General features: G+C 39.5%; 1 protein-coding gene across 4 annotated transcripts in view; it reads right to left on the bottom strand.

The window, feature by feature from the left end:
* Positions 1-16,541: 16,541 nt before the first annotated feature.
* PHKB (phosphorylase kinase regulatory subunit beta) overlaps positions 16,542-17,631 on the bottom strand; it is a 194,912-nt gene continuing 193,822 nt past the window's right edge. For all 4 annotated transcript variants that reach the window (XM_068529138.1, XM_068529139.1, XM_068529140.1 and 1 more), the window contains one exon: positions 16,542-17,432. In XM_068529138.1, the coding sequence (XP_068385239.1) occupies positions 17,295-17,432 (138 nt within the window). In that variant the 3' untranslated portion in view covers positions 16,542-17,294. The remainder of the gene's footprint in view (positions 17,433-17,631) is intronic.

Genomic DNA, 17,631 nt, shown 5'->3' on the forward strand with positions numbered 1-17,631 from the left:
GGCAGCCCTACCATTTACTCACCCTCTTTGCCACCATTCAACCAATATTTAAGCACATGCCACGTGCAAGGCACCCTGTTGGGTGCTACGTACTCAATGATGAGATAAAAAAGTTTCCTGCCTCCCCTAGAGCTTTTGTTCTAGTGTAAGTTTGTCTTTTCTTTAAAAAAAGACAGCTTTATAGTGATATAACTCACATACCATACAATTTGCCCATTTCGGGTATACAATTCAATGGCTTTTTATATATTCATGGGGTTATTCAACCATCACCACAATCTATTTTAGAGCCTTTTCATTACTTTGAAAGGTAGTGTAAGTTTTAAAGGAGTTAATCACTTAGTTATGAGTTGCAATTGTGGTCATTGCTCCTATAGACTCCTTTTGGAGAATGAAGTGAGTAACAGGAGGAGCTCTCTGGTTTCTGATCTCCACAGTGGCTCCCGGCAAAGTGACATTTGAATTGGGAACTGATGGATGAGTAGGAGACAGCGAGGCAAAAGGAGTGAAGTGACGAGGGGGAGGAGAAAACAAGAGCAAAGGTTTTGTGGTGAATCTGAGGAACTGAGACAGGAATTTTGAATTTTATCTTAGAAAAATTGGTTCTCTAATTTTAAAGAGTTTTAAGTCTCCCTGCTCTCCCCTTACCCCCCACCTCACCCCGCCATGGTCGGATTTTCATTTCAAAAGTATATCTCCTGCTGATGGCTGGAGAATGGTTGGGAGGGAGGCAAGAGTGAAAGCAGGAAGGCAGTTAGGAGCCCAGCACAGAAGTCCAGCCACAAGATGATGGTGGCCAAATTGAGGTGTTGGCCGTAGACGTGAGAGCAGTGAGCTGATGCAAGATTTTTCAGGACCTGAACTGAAAGACCTTGATATTGATTGACTGTGGGAGTGATGAATCCCAAGTATGCCTGCACAGCTGGGAATATGGGTCATGGATGGAAAACTGGAAGAAAGCCAGGATTTTAGGAGTTGGGAGAGAGATCATTACAGGTTCAATATTGGATATATTGACAGTGAAGTGTCCATAGACTGAGCTATCAAACAGGTAGCTGAATATGAATCTGATGTCAGAGGTGAGGTCTGGGCTGAAGTTACAAACACTGGCTGTTGATCATTGATGTCTTGAAAGCAGGAGAGACCACAGAGTAGAGAAGGGGGCCTTAGGCAAAGCCAAGGGGAACACCAATATTTTTTTAATTGAAGTATAGTTGATTTACAATGTTGTGTTAGTTTCTGGTGTACAGCAAAGTTATCCAGTTATACATATATATGCATATATATTTTTCATATATATTATTTTTCATATTCTTTTCCATTATGGTTTATTACAAGATATTGAATATATTTCCCTGTGCTATGCAGTAGGACCTTGTTGTTTATCTATTTTAAATATAGTAGTTTGTACCTGTTAATCCCAAACTCCTAATTTACCCCTCCCCCTCTTTTCCCTTTAGTAACCATAAGTTTGTTTTCCATGTCTGTGAGTCTGCTTCTGTTTTGTAAATAAGTTCGTTTGTATCATTTTTTAAGATTCCACGTATAAGCGATATCATATATTTGTCTTTCTCTGTCTGACTTACTTCACTCAGTATGATAATCTCTAGGTCCATCCCTGTTGCTGCAAATGGCATTATTTCATTCTTTTTTATAGCTGAGTAGTATTCCATTGTGCACATACACCACATCTTCTTTATCCATTCATCTGTCGATAGACATTTACGTTGCTTCCATGTCTTGGCTATTGTAAATAGTGCTGCTATGAACATAAGGGTGCATGTATCTTTTCGCATTATAGTTTTGTCCAGATATATGCCCAGGAGGGGGATTGCTGGATCATATGGTAACTCTATTTTTAGTTTTTTTAAGGAAGCTCCACACTGTTTTCCAAAGTGGCTGCACCAATTAACATTCCCACTAACAGTGTAGGAGGGGGGAATGCCAACATTTTAATGGTAGGTAGAAGAGGATGAGCTGGTAAAAGAGGCTGAGAAAGAGTTTCCAGGGAGGAGGAGGTAAACCAGGAGAGTGTGGTGATCTGGAAACCAAGGGAAGATAGTACTTTGGGGTGGAAGAGGCTCTTTGTTTAAACAGTGCTGAGAGATAAAAAATGTCCTTTGGACTTGGTGACAGGAAAATTATTGGTGACCGTAGTAATTTCAGTGACAGGGTGGTGAAGAAAAAAGAACACGTGCAGACTGTTTTGAGAAATTTGGTTCGAATGGAAGGAGAAGGATGGTGTGGATGCAGGGTCATGTGGGGTGAGGAAGGAAGGTTTATTTTAAGATGGGAGTGATGTGAGCAAAAGGTAGAGCTAATAGGAAGGATTCAGTGAAAAGTAGAAAAGAAGGAGATTGACTGATGGGTAAGGTGCTTGAGAAGACAGGAGAAGGTGAGATGCCAGCACAGCTGCAGGGGTTGGCCTTACCTGGCAGGGCAATCTGCTTCTGCCCCGAGGAGCCCAAAGCAAACCTTGGTTTCATCTATATCCAGGAATGAACACACGCTACACTGGAAGCAGGGATGATGTTCTCAAAAAGCCTGGCTGGGCACTGTTTGCTATTGACTCTGCACTGGGTGTGGGAGGAGAGTGCTTCTTGCCCCCATGCCAAACACACGCACACACACGCACGCACACACACGCACACACGTGCACACGCACACGCACACATGCACGTGCGTGCACAAACACACACACGCACACGCGCACATACACACATGCACGCATGCGCGCGCACACACGCGCACATACACACATGCACGCACGCACACATGCACACGCACGCGCGCGCGCGCACACACACACACACACACACACACTTGTTAAACACATGTTTTGGAAACAGGAACCCCATAGGAGACCCTACCTCTACTTCCTGCCTTAAAGGCTTTTCCTTTCACAGCTGAGACCTCAGTTTATACCTCACACATCAAAACACCCTTTGTCCATTCCTCCTGTTCTCAGAGTTCAGACTGTCCATCCTTCACCTTCTCAGGATGATAATAAATGGCCAAGTCCCATGGACAGGCCAACTGGACATAATAAGCAGCAAAAGGAAGGTCAGAAATACAACAGCACTCCAGAGAGTTGGTGCTTGGGTCACTGTAAGACATCACTTTCCCAAAGGCAACAAGACAGACACTAAAAGAACAGCAGCAACAGAAGAGAGCAGCCGCTGCCCGACTCCCTGCCCCTCTGGCCTGGAGAATTCACGGAGCCTCTGGCCTGAGCTGGGAGGGGGGCCACTGCCCCTCTTTAGTCAGATCAGCTGGAATGGCCTTTGGTGCAGCCCCAGAGTGGTAGTGGGGATGAGGACTGAGCTGGGCCGCTACGCTAGGGGGAGAGGAACCACCCCAGAGCAGGCTGTGAGGGTGAAATGGGATGATGGCTGGGAAGTGTCCTTGAACAGGTGACTAATGTTGTCCTGAATCCTTAAACGTTGGAAGGATTTGGTGAAGATTCATGGAGCCCTCTAGCCCAGCACTCCCCAACCTTTTTGGCACCAGGGACCGGTTTCATGGAAGACAATTTTTCCACGGACTGGGGCAGGTGGGGGTGGGGGGAGGGAGATGGTTCAGGCAGTAATGCCAGCGACGGGGAGCGGCAGATGAAGCTTCGCCTGCTCGCCCGCCGCTCCCCTGCTGCTGTGCTGCCCGGCTCCTAACAGGCCGTGGGCTGATAGCAGTCCACGGGCAGGGGGTTGGGGACCCCCTGCTCTAGCCTTTGGGCCAAAGGCTCTGTGGTCACTGTTCTAACACCAGCGCGGACATAGTAAGAATCAGGCTCCTCTCTGTACAATAATCCAATGCCTGAATACAGTTAAAACTTCATTTTATACATTGTGTAATCAAATAACTACTATGCAGACTGATTGTTTTATACCAAGCAACCTTCAATAATTAGATACTAAAGAAGTGTTATCCTTGTCAGTGCCCTTTCTCATTGATCACCCGTTTCTCTTCATAATGACCCTCTGTGATGTTGGGGGGGGTGACTACTGGTCTCCCTCATACGTCTGTTGGGGAGAGGGAGCCACGAGAGACCTACAGATGAGCACGTGCTTCCTTGAGTTAATACTATGTACTGTTGCCGTGGGTCTCTAAGTTAAAGAATCAAAGGAAAATTTCACTGGCATAATGTATTTTAATCAAACAGTCTCCAACTAAACTCCTGTCAAGGATATGGGGCTCTGGGTTAAAAGTAGAAGGAATTGTGTTGGGATCACCCCCTACCCCTACCTCTACCTTCATCACAGAGAAAATTAATGGCACTGCCTTGGATACATTTGAGAAAACCACTTAACTAACTGCTGACTCTGCTAGCTCTAGTTATTTACTTCCTTGTTCAATAGAAGTTGAAAAATCACTTGTATTATTAATTTGTGTGAAATCTTCCAGCTTCAGAATGTGACTCTAAAGCTGTTTTTACAAAGCAACGTTGGAATTCTCAGCTTTTTGCTTTCAAATGACTATAGTCATTCATCAGTGGTTCTCATAAACATCAAGCTTACATTTTTTACCTTTCATTTTCTAGATGAGGTAAACATGCACAGGTTTACTGAATTTCTCTAACTCTCTCACTGCACAGTCATACATAGAAGTACCAAAACAGCCCTTAGTCCCTTTCCTATTTTCAGACAGTCAATTACCTCTCCCTTTAGGAAAATCCCCATTCATACTAAATATTTATTATCCACCCTCTTTTCTGTCGATCAAGAAGCATTTATTCAACTTCTGCTATAAGTTTAGCACCGTAATGAGTAGTGGGTGGAGACACCCAATTTATTTAGCCTTTATTGAGTGCTGGGCCTCAGAGAGTTTATACTTCATCTAAAGAAAGCATTGGCCTCACCAGTAGATAGTCTGTGTTCTATTATTGCACAGAATTACTTGGCATCCTTGGGCTGTCCAAAACCGAGACTAGTAGGAGGGGGAGGGGACAGGAGGAACTGAGCCAGAGAGCAGCCAAGGAAATACATTTCAGGCAAGGGGACCACATCTGTGTCTGTTTTGAAGACCATGATTAGCCTGGACTAACTCAAAAAGGCAGATCATAAGGAGCCAGGGAAGGTTTATTTACAAGATGAACAGGTGTTTACAGACATTCAGTTTTGCAATGGCCAGAAGGGAACAGATAATTAGACTCAAGTCATGAAATTGGATGGGTGGAGGATATACAGTCAAAGTATTTGGCAGTGCCCTACCAAATGTAAAACAGATAGCCAGTGGGAAGCAGCCGCATAGCACAGGGAGATCAGCTCGGTGCTTTGTGACCACCTAGAGGGGTGGGATACAGAGGGTGGAAGGGAGACGCAAGAGGGAGGAGACATGGGGATATATGTATATGTATAGCTGATTCACTTTGTTATAAAGCAGAAACTAACACACCATTGTAAAGCAATTATACTCCAATAAAGGTGTTAAAACAAGAAAAAGTATTTGGCAGTGGATAGTTCTAGGAACAGAAAGTGACTCTTTCATCTGCTGCCAGTGGGGGAACCCAGGAAGAACAAAAGAACCCAAAAGGACATTTGGGGTATAATAGGGAGGGGAAAAACATTGATTCAGAGCATTGTAAATGTGGAAGCCATCCTGCAGTTTGTTCAGGATTTCCTTCAAGGATTCTTGACTCCCCAGGATAGCATCCTTTCTCTCCTAAGGCAGCAAGACAAAGACACATAGCTTACAACCCCATCTAGGTCACTATTCTTTTCAATGGGGGCCCAGGGCTGGGGGGAGGTGTGCCATCGACTATAATTTGAAAATAAAAGGTGCCCTCCCTCATGGAAGATGTACGCTTCCTGAGTTAGACACTGGACCTCTGGGTTTAAAAAAACCATTCCCCGTGAGGACAACCCACCCTGTTTCAAAAACCACCACTCTAGCCAGCCTCTCCTATAACTTCAGGAGGTGGGCTAGAGACTGGGAGAGGCTTGCTCTGGGATCCTTTCAGTGCCTGGCTACAGTCTCTGCTGCCCACCTCCCCTGACCCCGCTGCAGTGTCCACAAAGAATTTCAGCTCCAGGTGTGGCCTGACCAGGACTGAGGTAGGGGCACAGGTAGAAAGGCTCCTGTCTCATCACCTGCTCTGGCATATACATGCTATAGTTTAAACCAAATCCAGGGTTTGTTTTGGATGGATCTTAAAAATTGTTAAGTTTTGGGTGGGAAGAGATGTTTATAAGCCCTACTGTCCCTGTCAATCAAATATACCATGTCCGTGGGAATTTTGGCCTAGGGAAGTACCTGCCCAAAAGACAACCCACCAAGTGTGATGGGTTCTAAGGAGAGCTATCCTTAGTTGGGTTGGGGACTCCATTAGGGGTGGGGGAGGGAGGATGCAATGCAGCAGAAATGGAAGAAAGTTTCCATTCTTTCGTGTTTACAACAAGGAGGGTTCTCCCCTGAGGACACTATTTCAGACTTGCTTTTTCTTAGCCATTATTGTCATTAAAGAAAGATAGATGGTAGATAGATAGATAGATAGATGGTTAAAAAATAAAATTAACCCAAATCAGCTTTTTCAGAAGGTGAGCGAATTAGCAGTGATGTAAGAGGCCAGATCTGAAACCATGTCGATCTCTGTTCTGATCCTGGCTGTGCCACTGAGTTTGCCCAGACTGTTTAACCTCTCAGTTACTCAGTTTCCTCATCTGTGAAATGGGAGTAATAACAGTGCTTTCCTCATTTAATCCTAACCCTAATAGTGTTAGGGTTAAATGTGATAAATCATTCCAAAAGCTTAGCAGAGGTGGAGCCAAAACTCCTGATGGACATCATGGGGAGGTGTCCCAGGTAAATCTATAGGGAGGGTCTGGGCAGGATCCCAAAGGAAGTCTCTGGGTACATGGCTCCCTGGCTTTTCAGTCATCTCCTGGGGCAGCAGGCATCCTTTTTCCGGGCTGAGATCTGAGTCTTTTAAACCACGTTTTCTCTTTGTCCCATTTATGATTTTGTGATTACAGACAGTGAGACAGGCAGGCAAGCAGTCCCACTCCCTGCTGGGGAACTTTCTTCTGGTTCAAGCCAGATGTCAAGTGGGCAATTACAGAGAAACAAGGCCATCAGCGTCCTGGCAGTGGAAACAGGAAGATGTCAGATTCTGAAGACAGAAGTAAGAAGACAATGGGACTTGGCAACTGAGGATGAGGGCTTTAAATATGACCACAGGTTTGGTGATAAAGGGCATGCCATAGTGAAGAGACCTTGAAGCCAGAAATGGGAAGTGTCTATACTGGGGAGGAAAAACAAGTTCTATAAAATTTGGATAAGAAAGGGTTTAATGAAAGACGGTAGGACAGATGAATGTAAATTTCTAGTGGACAAATAAGAGATACAGTGTGTATATGTATACACACACACATATATATGTTATGAGGATACAGGTGATATTTAAGGCAAGAGAATGGAGGCACTCCTTGAAAGACAGCACTTAGCAACACAGGGAGTGAAAGTTTAAAGCAAAGGGGCTGATACACACTTACATAAATGGAAGATGGATTGATAAAATGGCAGAGTTGAAGGGACCTTTGCAAAAATGTAGCCCAAGTAAATCACTTTAAGGATAAAGAAACTGAGGTTCAGAGAGCATCAGTGATTCATCGAGTGGTCCACAACATCCAGAAAAATGGGAGATCAGGGGCCTGAGACTAAGTTCTCAAACTCCTAGTTTTTGTCCTTTCCCACAGTTCTAGGCTGGAGACCAGGAAATGGCTGTGTGCAAGGTGAATGTTTATTAATACTGACCACCAAAATGAAATTGGCAAGCATGAGCTTCTAAACTGGGGTAAAATAGACTTATGAGTCAAGGAATTATGAATACTAAAAAAGTGAATGCCCTTTGTCCTTTAACATAGATCAATGGGAAACAACAACAACAAAAAAGCAAACCCAGAAAAATACCTTAAAATGAAAGGTAATCTCCTTAACTGAGGGCTGATTAATGATTTCAAGGGCTGGAGAATCACTCCCCTACTTTTTTCAGGATAAAGAAGTGGCAGAAAAAATTGGATTCAAACGATTTCATTTCTGCTTGAATTCATCCTGCTTCTTTTCAGCCCAGAGTCGTGCATGAAGTTGACCAAAAGAAAAACTTGATTGCACTGCCAAACTTCTAGGTCGTAAGCTGTACTTTCATAATTTGCAATCTCTCCATCAAAAAACAATTGAATCTGAAGAGCTAGAAATGCATGTTGCATGAAGGATTTCTGATTATAGCACCCACTTTCAGGCTCAGAAAACAAACACTTCTCTAAATGATCCAAACCCCTTCTGAACCGATCATCTCTACTGGTGGCTCAGCTGGTATTTGAACCAAAATTGCCACTTAAACCTGCCCCTGTAGTTCACAATACTGAGAGCACAAGATGGGAGAGTTAGTTATCCACCTCGCGTTGTACTTCTCTACCAAACGCAGGAAGATGGCACTTGATGGTGAGTGGCTGATGTTATCGAGTTTCTTCGTTCTCATTCTACCGTGGGCTCAAAAGAAGAGTAAGATGCACTCACGCTGTGAACTTTCGTGCTTATTTGGTACCCTTCAGTGCATTCTACAAGATGGAACGGGGACCTGCTTTTTCTATCAGACGGATATGCCTCAGGTAATCTTTTTGAAGCAAGAAGGAGGATTAGCCAGGTTCCAGTGTAAATGTTTTTCTTGGAGCAGCAGGGGTTCCAGCTCCCTCATTTAGGGAAACTGCTCCCTTGGGTTCCCACTGTGCTGTTCCTAAGGTGCATCACAGAGGAACCAATGCTGTTGCAAAGTAGGCATATGGGCTATGGGACAGCAGGAGAGTCCCTAACCGTACCCCAGATTTCTCAAATCTTCAAAAATAGATGAGCTTGTTTCTTCATGAAGCATCTTTAAACCAGTCATGGAACAATGTTAATATGTATCAAAAATTTAAATTTTCCATTTAAACGTCCTCTGCATATGTGAAATAACTATTTCATAGTTCTGAGTGCTAATATTGTGAACTGGAATCTGACTGTTCAGACACTATTTGTGGGGCCTTGGATAAGATGCTTAAACTCTGTTCCTCAGTTTCCTCATAATGTAAAAGGAGGATACCAATAGTTCCTACCTCATAAGGTAGAGCTAATATACATAAAGCACTAAGCCCAGTGCCTAGGATGTTAAGTGCTCAGTAAATGTAAGCTATTATTAGACTCCTTTATTACTCTATTAAGCTAACAAGTCGTATAGCTATGTAATGTTTTCTTCAAAAAACCACCTTTTTGATTTATTGTTTTTGTTTTTGAATTAATTTCTGTTTCACTTTATCATTTTCTTTCTTGTGCTTTCCTTATGTTTTATTTTAAAACTTCTGGCAATGAGTATTTAATTCATTTATTTCCATTCTATCTTGTTTAGTACTATGTTTAAAAATATGAATTTTTGTCTGAATGTGGTTTTAGCCTTCTTATATGTAGTAATTTGATTCTAGTATAGATATTCTGAAATTTCAATTTTGGTTTCAATTTAGAAAGGAATTTCAAAATTTCCAAGAGCCTGGCTTTTTTCTTTTCTATTTCGGTTATGAAACTAGGGTTTTTGTTTGTTTGTTTGGTTGGTTGGTTTTTTCCCTTTTGCTTTACATAAAAGAATGCAGTCATTGCTATTTCTAATTTTGAAATGCCTGGAGGCTTTCTTTGGCAACCCAAATTCGGTCAACTTCAAAATGTTTTAGAGGAACTAGAAGGTGTAATCTCAGTTGTTTGGATATGAAATTAAATATTTATGTATTAGTGATTATACTATTCCCATGCTATCATTATTTGTCTGTAGATTTAGTTTGTCTACGTTTTTGTTTCTCCTTGCATTCTCAGACACTTGCTTTATGTATCTTGATACTTACACTGGTTAAACAATTCTTTGTGTTACATTCTTTCTGTCCAAATAACCGGGATAGTTTCTATCTCTGGACAGAACACTGGCTCAGTAGTCAGCGATGGCTGTTGTAGTAAGCAGAGTGTGTTGGGGAGGTGGGGACGGGCAGAGACTGCTGCACAGTTAGAAAGAGACTGAGGCAGTTTGGCTGCCACATTCGCTGTAGTCATTATCATCCCAGCCCACAGGAACGGGGAAGGAGCACGGAGGGGCAAGCAGGGAGGTTTATGGGCCAGGCCTATAAGTGGCACTCATTAGTTCTGCTCACATCCCATTGGAGAACATTCCCGTGAAGTCACAAGGCCACACTCAACTGTGAGAGAGAATAGACTGTATGGCAAATCTGAGCAGCCATATGCCAAGCTATAATTTTTACTATGCAAGTGAAGAATAGATTTTGACGGACAGCTAGCAATTTCTACCATGATGCTGTGTTTTGTTTTGTACATTGAGTTAGGCCACTTGTACTCTAGTTGTGGATTTAATGCTTTTTTAAAATTTTAATTCAATGCTGTCTGATAGTAAAGAAGACAGCTGCAGTTATAGTGGATCTATCATTATTCTTTTGTTTTCTATCTTGTGCTATATGGTCAATTTTCTGAACACCCCCCCACCCCCACCTTCTGGTAATTTAAAATTACTTTTGTATTTCAAATGGTAAACTTTTAAAAACTTTATTTCTTGATTTATTAACTTTAAAAAAATGAAGTGAATATTGACATCTTGCTGTGCAAGACAAGGGAATTAGCTCACTCATACTTCCTTCTCAGCCCCCACTGAGTTTTGTCAGCAAGCTCTAGGATTTTTGTCCCAGTCCATTAGTTATATTATTTTAAATTGTGAAGTTTTTCTTTCAAGTCATCTTTACATTCTTCTCTGTAAATACAAATTGCATAGTTAATTTTATATTTTAATGGATTAATTCTTATGTTTTTAATGTATCAAGTTTTCTCCATTACTATACTCTTCACATTGATCCCCTTGATTGACTGGATTTAGTCAAATATTATTTTCAAGAAAGGTTCATGGTTGTTACGATTCCTGAGTTACTGCCTATTTAAGGATTCTTCATTTGCCTTTATAACTGGCTGGGAAAAAAACTTAGGTCACACTTTTTGTGTGACATTGAACTGATGTGGAGAAATTCAGCCCTACCTGATGGGATTTTTTTGGTCTGAACTTCTCCAAGTAACTTCTCCAAGATGTTTCAGTGTTGTTCATTCTGTATCAAATTTTTCTGAAACACGATGTATCCTCTTTATCTTTTAGTTCTTCCTTATTTAGGGAAAACTTTATCATATCTTTGAATTTTTTTTTTTTTTTTCCTGTGCCAATCATAGCCTTCTCTACCTACAGATACCAATTCTAGGTTGGATCAACCTTGTCCACCCCTGTTTCTTTTCTTTTCCATTTGCATTCACTGTGGTTCTCTCTCTGATTTGCCAATCTCTCAGATGAAACAATCAAAATGCCCACTCCTAGTAGCTATTCCCTTCCTTGGGGAGCATGACTGTGGCAGTCGTGTGGTTTGCACACTGCACAAAGGTGCCCAGTTGAGAGGGTAATAAGGGGCTGAAATCCAGTTTATGCTAGGCTCTCTGAGCTACGTGTCCTAGGCTAGTATGGGTCTGTATCTACGCAGAGAAAGGATCTTTTTCTTTGCACAAAGGTACTAAACCTTGTGCCCACAGGGCTAAGTGTGCTCAGAAAGGGTGCCTTCTTCTAATTCACACAGCTGTCAAGTGGGCTGGCAATAGTCCTGCTGGAGAATAATGTGGGACAGTGTTATGTGTGGTGGGGGAAGAACTTCCATCCTGGAAGGACATTTTCTGTTTCTTTTCCCTTAGATGCTGATTCAGCTCTCATCTGATTCCCTCCAAATGCATTAGGTTTTTCATAATTTATCTACTGACCTTGTCCTCACCCTGTACAGCTTCTGGGAGGCCAGAGGATAGGAGCCAAATACAAATTCCTATGAGTCTTTTGTCTTCCTGCTGCTGTTCAGAGTTTACAGTATGAGGTTGTATTGCTTCCTTAGTTTGAATGCTGCTGACGTTGTTTTGCCAATCCTTTCTCCCTCAATTTCCATTCACGTTTTTAGTTTCTGAGATGATAGAGTAGTTTTATGAATCCGGCTGCATACTACCATACTTCCAGACTCTCCTTGATTTAACTGTGGTCTCTCTGTGCTGTTATAACTATGTTTTCACATTGTGTAGATTCTTCTACTTTTATATACCATCTATTTAATACGCATGCTCATGAAGTAATTTTATCTGAACCTTTATCTTTAGAGTTCTGGTGAAAAGTTAAATTTATTCAGGTATTCTATAAATGTTGTGTGGTATCCGTAAGGCACTGCAAACTTATCACATATTGGAGATGACATCAAGATGATCCCACACTCTGATTTTTAAAAACTGAAATATGACTTTTTCAAACTTAAATAAAATCGAAGGAAATCTGGAAGACACCATGCTTCTTAAAATGTTCTGGAAATGTAGCTGAATTGGACATTCAGTGAGGAGTTTCCAATAGACATTGCTTGTACAATAAACTTACACAGTGAATCTGCCATTGTGATAAAGGAAGCTTTAAATTAGATTTAAGTCTTGCCATGCCTGGGTAAATGTGCTAATATTTTCAGTCAGTCTCTAGTACAGCTGTTAAAACATTTTGGCTCTGTAGGCCAAATGAGGCTTCTACAATTCATGAGTTCTGTGTTCTAATTCTTATTATTTTTTTCTTTCCTAATTAGAAAACAGACATTGGCTTCTCTAGAGGGAATATCAAGATTTATTGATCCCAAAATATCTTTCAGAACAACAAATTTTGAACTTCATGAAAACACAAACTCGATACATATGTCACAGATTCTGAATGCCTTCAGTAGCGGAAAACTTCAGAATTCTGCATATGTTACATTTAAGCAGGAAGCTAAAACTCATATATGCATTTGCAAATGATGTTTGTTTGATTTCAGCTAAGACAGCGGCCGATTCCTGGCAACTCTGCTCAGCTAATCGGACTTCTTTTCTTAAAAGTACAACATAGTTCCTTTTCCTCCATATTTCAGCAAATATTAAATATTTCAAGGTTTTTTTTTAAATTTCCAGTTGCCCTAGCTATGAACTGTCAGTCCTCAGTTCTCTCCATGGGTCTCATGTTTAAATTTTTTTCATGCTTGTTTTATAAACTAGCTGCTTCATTATCTTTTCATAAACTCTCTTAATATAGCAAGTCAAGTATTATCTTCTTTGCCATATCCCTCTCCTTAAGATGTTCTTGACCATCAACAAAATGAAAAGACAACTTACTGAATGGGAGAAAAGTATTTTCAAATCATATATCTGATAAGGGACTAATACCCAAAATATATAAAAAAACTCATACAAAAAAAAATCAATTAAAAAATGGGCAGAAGATCTGAAGAGATATTTTCCCAAGGAAGACATATAGATGACCAACAGGTACATGAAAAGATGCTCAACATCACTAACCATCAGGAAAATGCAAATCAAAACCACTATGAGAAATTATCTCACACTTGTCAGAATGACTATTATATAAAAAAAGAAATAACCAGTATTGGTGAGGGTGTGGAGAAAAAGGGACCCTAATGCACTGTTGGCGGGAATGTAAATTGGTGCAGCCACTGTGGAAAACAGTATGGAAGTTTCTCAAAAAATTAAAAATAGAACCATCATACAATTCAGCAATTCCACTTCTGAGTATTTACCCAAAGAAAATGAAAATACTAACTTGAAAAAATATCTGCACCCTCATATTCACTGCAGCATTATTTACAGTAGCCAAGATATGCAAACAACTTCAGTGTCCATTGATGGATGAATGGATAAAGAAATATTCCACTATATATTAGCCATAAAAGAATGAAATCTTGTCATTTGCTACAACATGGATGGAACTCGAGGGCGTTATGTTAAGTGAAAAACGTCGGACAGAGGAAGAAAAAGACAAATACCATATGACCTCTCTTACATGTGGAATCTAAAAAAAATAAGCAAGATCATAAATACAGAGAACAGATTGATGGCTGCCAGAGGTAAGGGGCTGGGGGGTGAGAGAAATGGGTGAAAGGGGTCAAAAGGTAAAAAGAAAAAATAAACAAATATGTTGCATTACTGAGCAACAAAAACAACAACAAAAACAAAAAAAACAAAAAAAGAAGGAAAGAAAAGAGAAGCAGCATCTGTTTTTCTTCTGGATGCACAAACCTAAAAGCAGGATGGAAGTAACCAAATTATCAATTTCAATTCAAGTTACTTTCCTCTTTAACCATAATATTACAAGAAAACTTACATTGAAATATAAGCCATATTTTAAGTAATGGCCATGCTCATATTTTACCTGTTTTCTGAATTTGCATATGGTGGGGTGGGGAGAAAAGAAAAGGATACAGTGAAAAAACCATCTATATTACTCTAAGCCATTTTGTGCATAGTGAAATTTTTTCTTCTCAAGAAAATGTAAAGTCATTTCTTTTTCTTAACACACATTCCAGACATTTTAAATGGATATTTCCTCAAAGAGCTGCAAAATTCACAAAGGAGTTCCTTGAAGTATTTTCACTATTGTAAATAAGCAAACAAAGAAAGGCCAATCTGTATGTGTGTGTTTTTGAAGAAAAAATTAAATATATGTATAAATATAAATTCAACATATATACACATATAAATAGGAATTGAATCTATGTAAATACATTTAATATATGCATGCTATGTGCATATTAATTTTCCCCACTGAAATATTATTTATTATTGTTTTTTTAAGGAGTTCAGATTATTTCATGCAAATCTAATTAATCTTCAGTACTTCTTCAAGGTGAATAATAAAGCACCATTAGCTGCATTTTTTTTTTATGTTAAGGAAAGAGAATCAAATATGTAACAACAGAACAAGCTCTTCTTTTGTCACTCAAAACAGATGCATTTTTATATAGCAAACATACAGAGTTCACAAATAATACAATGTGATAGATATATTTGTTGCATGTGTGTGTACGTGTAATGGGTTCTGCATCCACAATTTCAACCAATCAATCATGGGTCAAAAATATTCAGGAAAAAAAAATTTCAGAGAGTTCCAAAAAGCAAAACTTGAATTTGCAGCACACTGGCAACAATTTACACAGCGTTTACATTGTATTAGGAATTGTAAGTAATCTAGAGATGATTTAACGTGTACAGGAGGACGTATGTAGGTCATGTAAATACTATGCCATTATATAAGGAACTTGAGCATCCATGGATTTTGATATCCATGGGGAGTCCCGGAACAAATTTCCTGTGGGCACTGAGAAAAGACTGTACAGTTTGACTGACTTTAGTACTCAAATGCATCCACATTGCCAAATATAAATTGTTCTAGCTCTTTCAAATTATTGATCATTAGAGATAAAACAATTATTTCAGTGATACCACTTTTATTTCCTATTATTTATGTTACTACTGGAATTTTTTTCAGAGCCAGATTCATGCTCTGAGTCAAAGGGAAAACTCAAATTGACTGACTAGTGAGGAATTCTCAGTGGGCAGTGAGCGCTTATAGCATTTATCTGGAGGCTTTCAAAAGTGGTTTGTAATCCAGTAAGATCATGGTTCTGGACAGAAGCCAGTGATTGGTTTGGAATCAAAGATAGTTCAATCAGATAAGATAGCCTTAGGCCAGAATTCCTGAAGAAGCAAGGAGAACTCCTCCTAAACTAAATCATCCCCCATAGCCTGAATCAACTGTTACTGGCTTCTCCCCAGTAGGTTTCACCAGGAAATGTGGCAATCTAAGACTACAATCACATTAGAGGGAAGAAAAATCAGTCTGGGGTAGACTAGAGAGAAGTACATAGATTCTGTAATGACATACAGAAATCTGAATTCTTTTCATATTACAAGTGGAAGAATTTATTACATAATATGGACCATAGTATTCTTACCTGTAAAATTGGGATAACAATTTCTATTTCATATGATCAGTATGCAAATTTGATATTATAATTCATGTGAAACACTTAATACATAACAGGTTCTGAATAGATGTTATTTTTCTCCTTGATTTCTGAAAAAAAAAAAAGTTCTATTTGGTCAGATTTTTACCTCATTTTTCTCAATTTTGCCAACCTGCACACGTATGATCTCTTATGCAGGATCTAGGCAGTGTACCTCAAAGTTATGAGGAATGTGCCTGACTCTTCAGATTTTTTTCATGTGCTCCTGCATCCATTTATTTGATATCAATTTGACTTGTCACTGAAGCTACTTTGTCCTTTCTTTCTTAGATCCTTTCAAGACTCTACAAATGGGCTGCATTTTTTGTGACAAGTTCGACTTCTCAGGTGAAACTCAATAATAAGACTGGTCAGAAAAATGACTCTCTTTGGGGCCAGGGATCAAATTAATGGGCTTCACTGTAATATTCAGTAAGGAAATAAATTCATAAAATTTAAATGTTTAATCTACTTTATATTTTTATTGACATTTGCTTAAGTAAATTTGGTAACAAAATATGTGTAATTGTAGGTACCATAGATTCTCTTCCATTTCATCTCCTGATCAATTAAATGAAAATATTCAGGAGTAATAAACTTGATACTGTGAAAAATGGGAACAAAGAATGTATCCAGATATATTCATTGATTCAGAAATAAAATTTAATGACTTTTAATTTTGTTTTTTATGAGTACAAACTAGGTTAACAGTCCACACTTCTGAATAATCTTACTTAAATTCTGTTTTTAGTAAGGGCACAGAGAAAATATTTGATCAGGCATAGATTTATTATTTTAGTTCAACCACTACAGTTAGCACAAATACAAAACCACAATCATGTTTACAAGGCAAAAATTGTACAATAGCTCTGTATACTAAAACATTATCAATAATGCAGTTTGAGAATCAAAATATCAGCTGGCTGATTTTGCTTTTAAGATGCATACTGGTATCTTTTTCTAGCACTATAATGCCACTTAAAAAAATTTACCTTTCCACATATTTTCATTCCTAGTACGCATAATTAGTTGGGAAATTCATTTAATTGGCAGTAAGGTGGGAATTTAGTCCAAAGTGCAAAGACTCATTTTGAGGAGCTGTGTAATCACAAAACATGCAGTGGTGAACTTTCAATTCATAAACAATTACCGTTGTTCAGTAAAGATTATTATTGTAGTGGGCATAATCATGAGAACTTATTTGCACTTGATTATAAGCAGTTCTTACCATCAGATTGCTTATGGCATGCAAGAGGTCCAATAACTCTGCCAAGGGTGTGGCAACCACTCACCAGCATGATCAGCCCACACATCAATGGCTGCCTTGATTAAGCTTCAACACAAACGTCACACACTTCTGGAAAACCTGCCTCAACAGAGTCTCTAACACCTTCCTCACTAGCTAACCAGACATGGGTCATCATTGCTTGGCTTGACTTCTCCTTCCAGCAGCAAATTCATCACGACCTTTGTCAAATAGCTGCATGTTCCTCTTTTTCCCAGGGGGGGAGTATTGTAAAAGGAAGTCATGTCATCCTACAAAGGAAAACAATAAGCAAGTTGTTTGATTTTCTGTTTGTAAAGAGTTGACAGGTAAAGTCAGTGTCAGCCTAGAGGGAAAAGTAAATTCACAGAAATATTTCCTCATGGAAAAGATGAGCTTCTTGAGTTTTTCTTTTATTTTCCTGAGGTGTCTTCTCAGCATATAAAGCAAAGACAGACATTTTTAGTATTC

The sequence above is a fragment of the Eschrichtius robustus genome, chromosome 19 (assembly GCF_028021215.1).
Source record: "Eschrichtius robustus isolate mEscRob2 chromosome 19, mEscRob2.pri, whole genome shotgun sequence".
NCBI lineage: Eukaryota > Metazoa > Chordata > Mammalia > Artiodactyla > Eschrichtiidae > Eschrichtius > Eschrichtius robustus.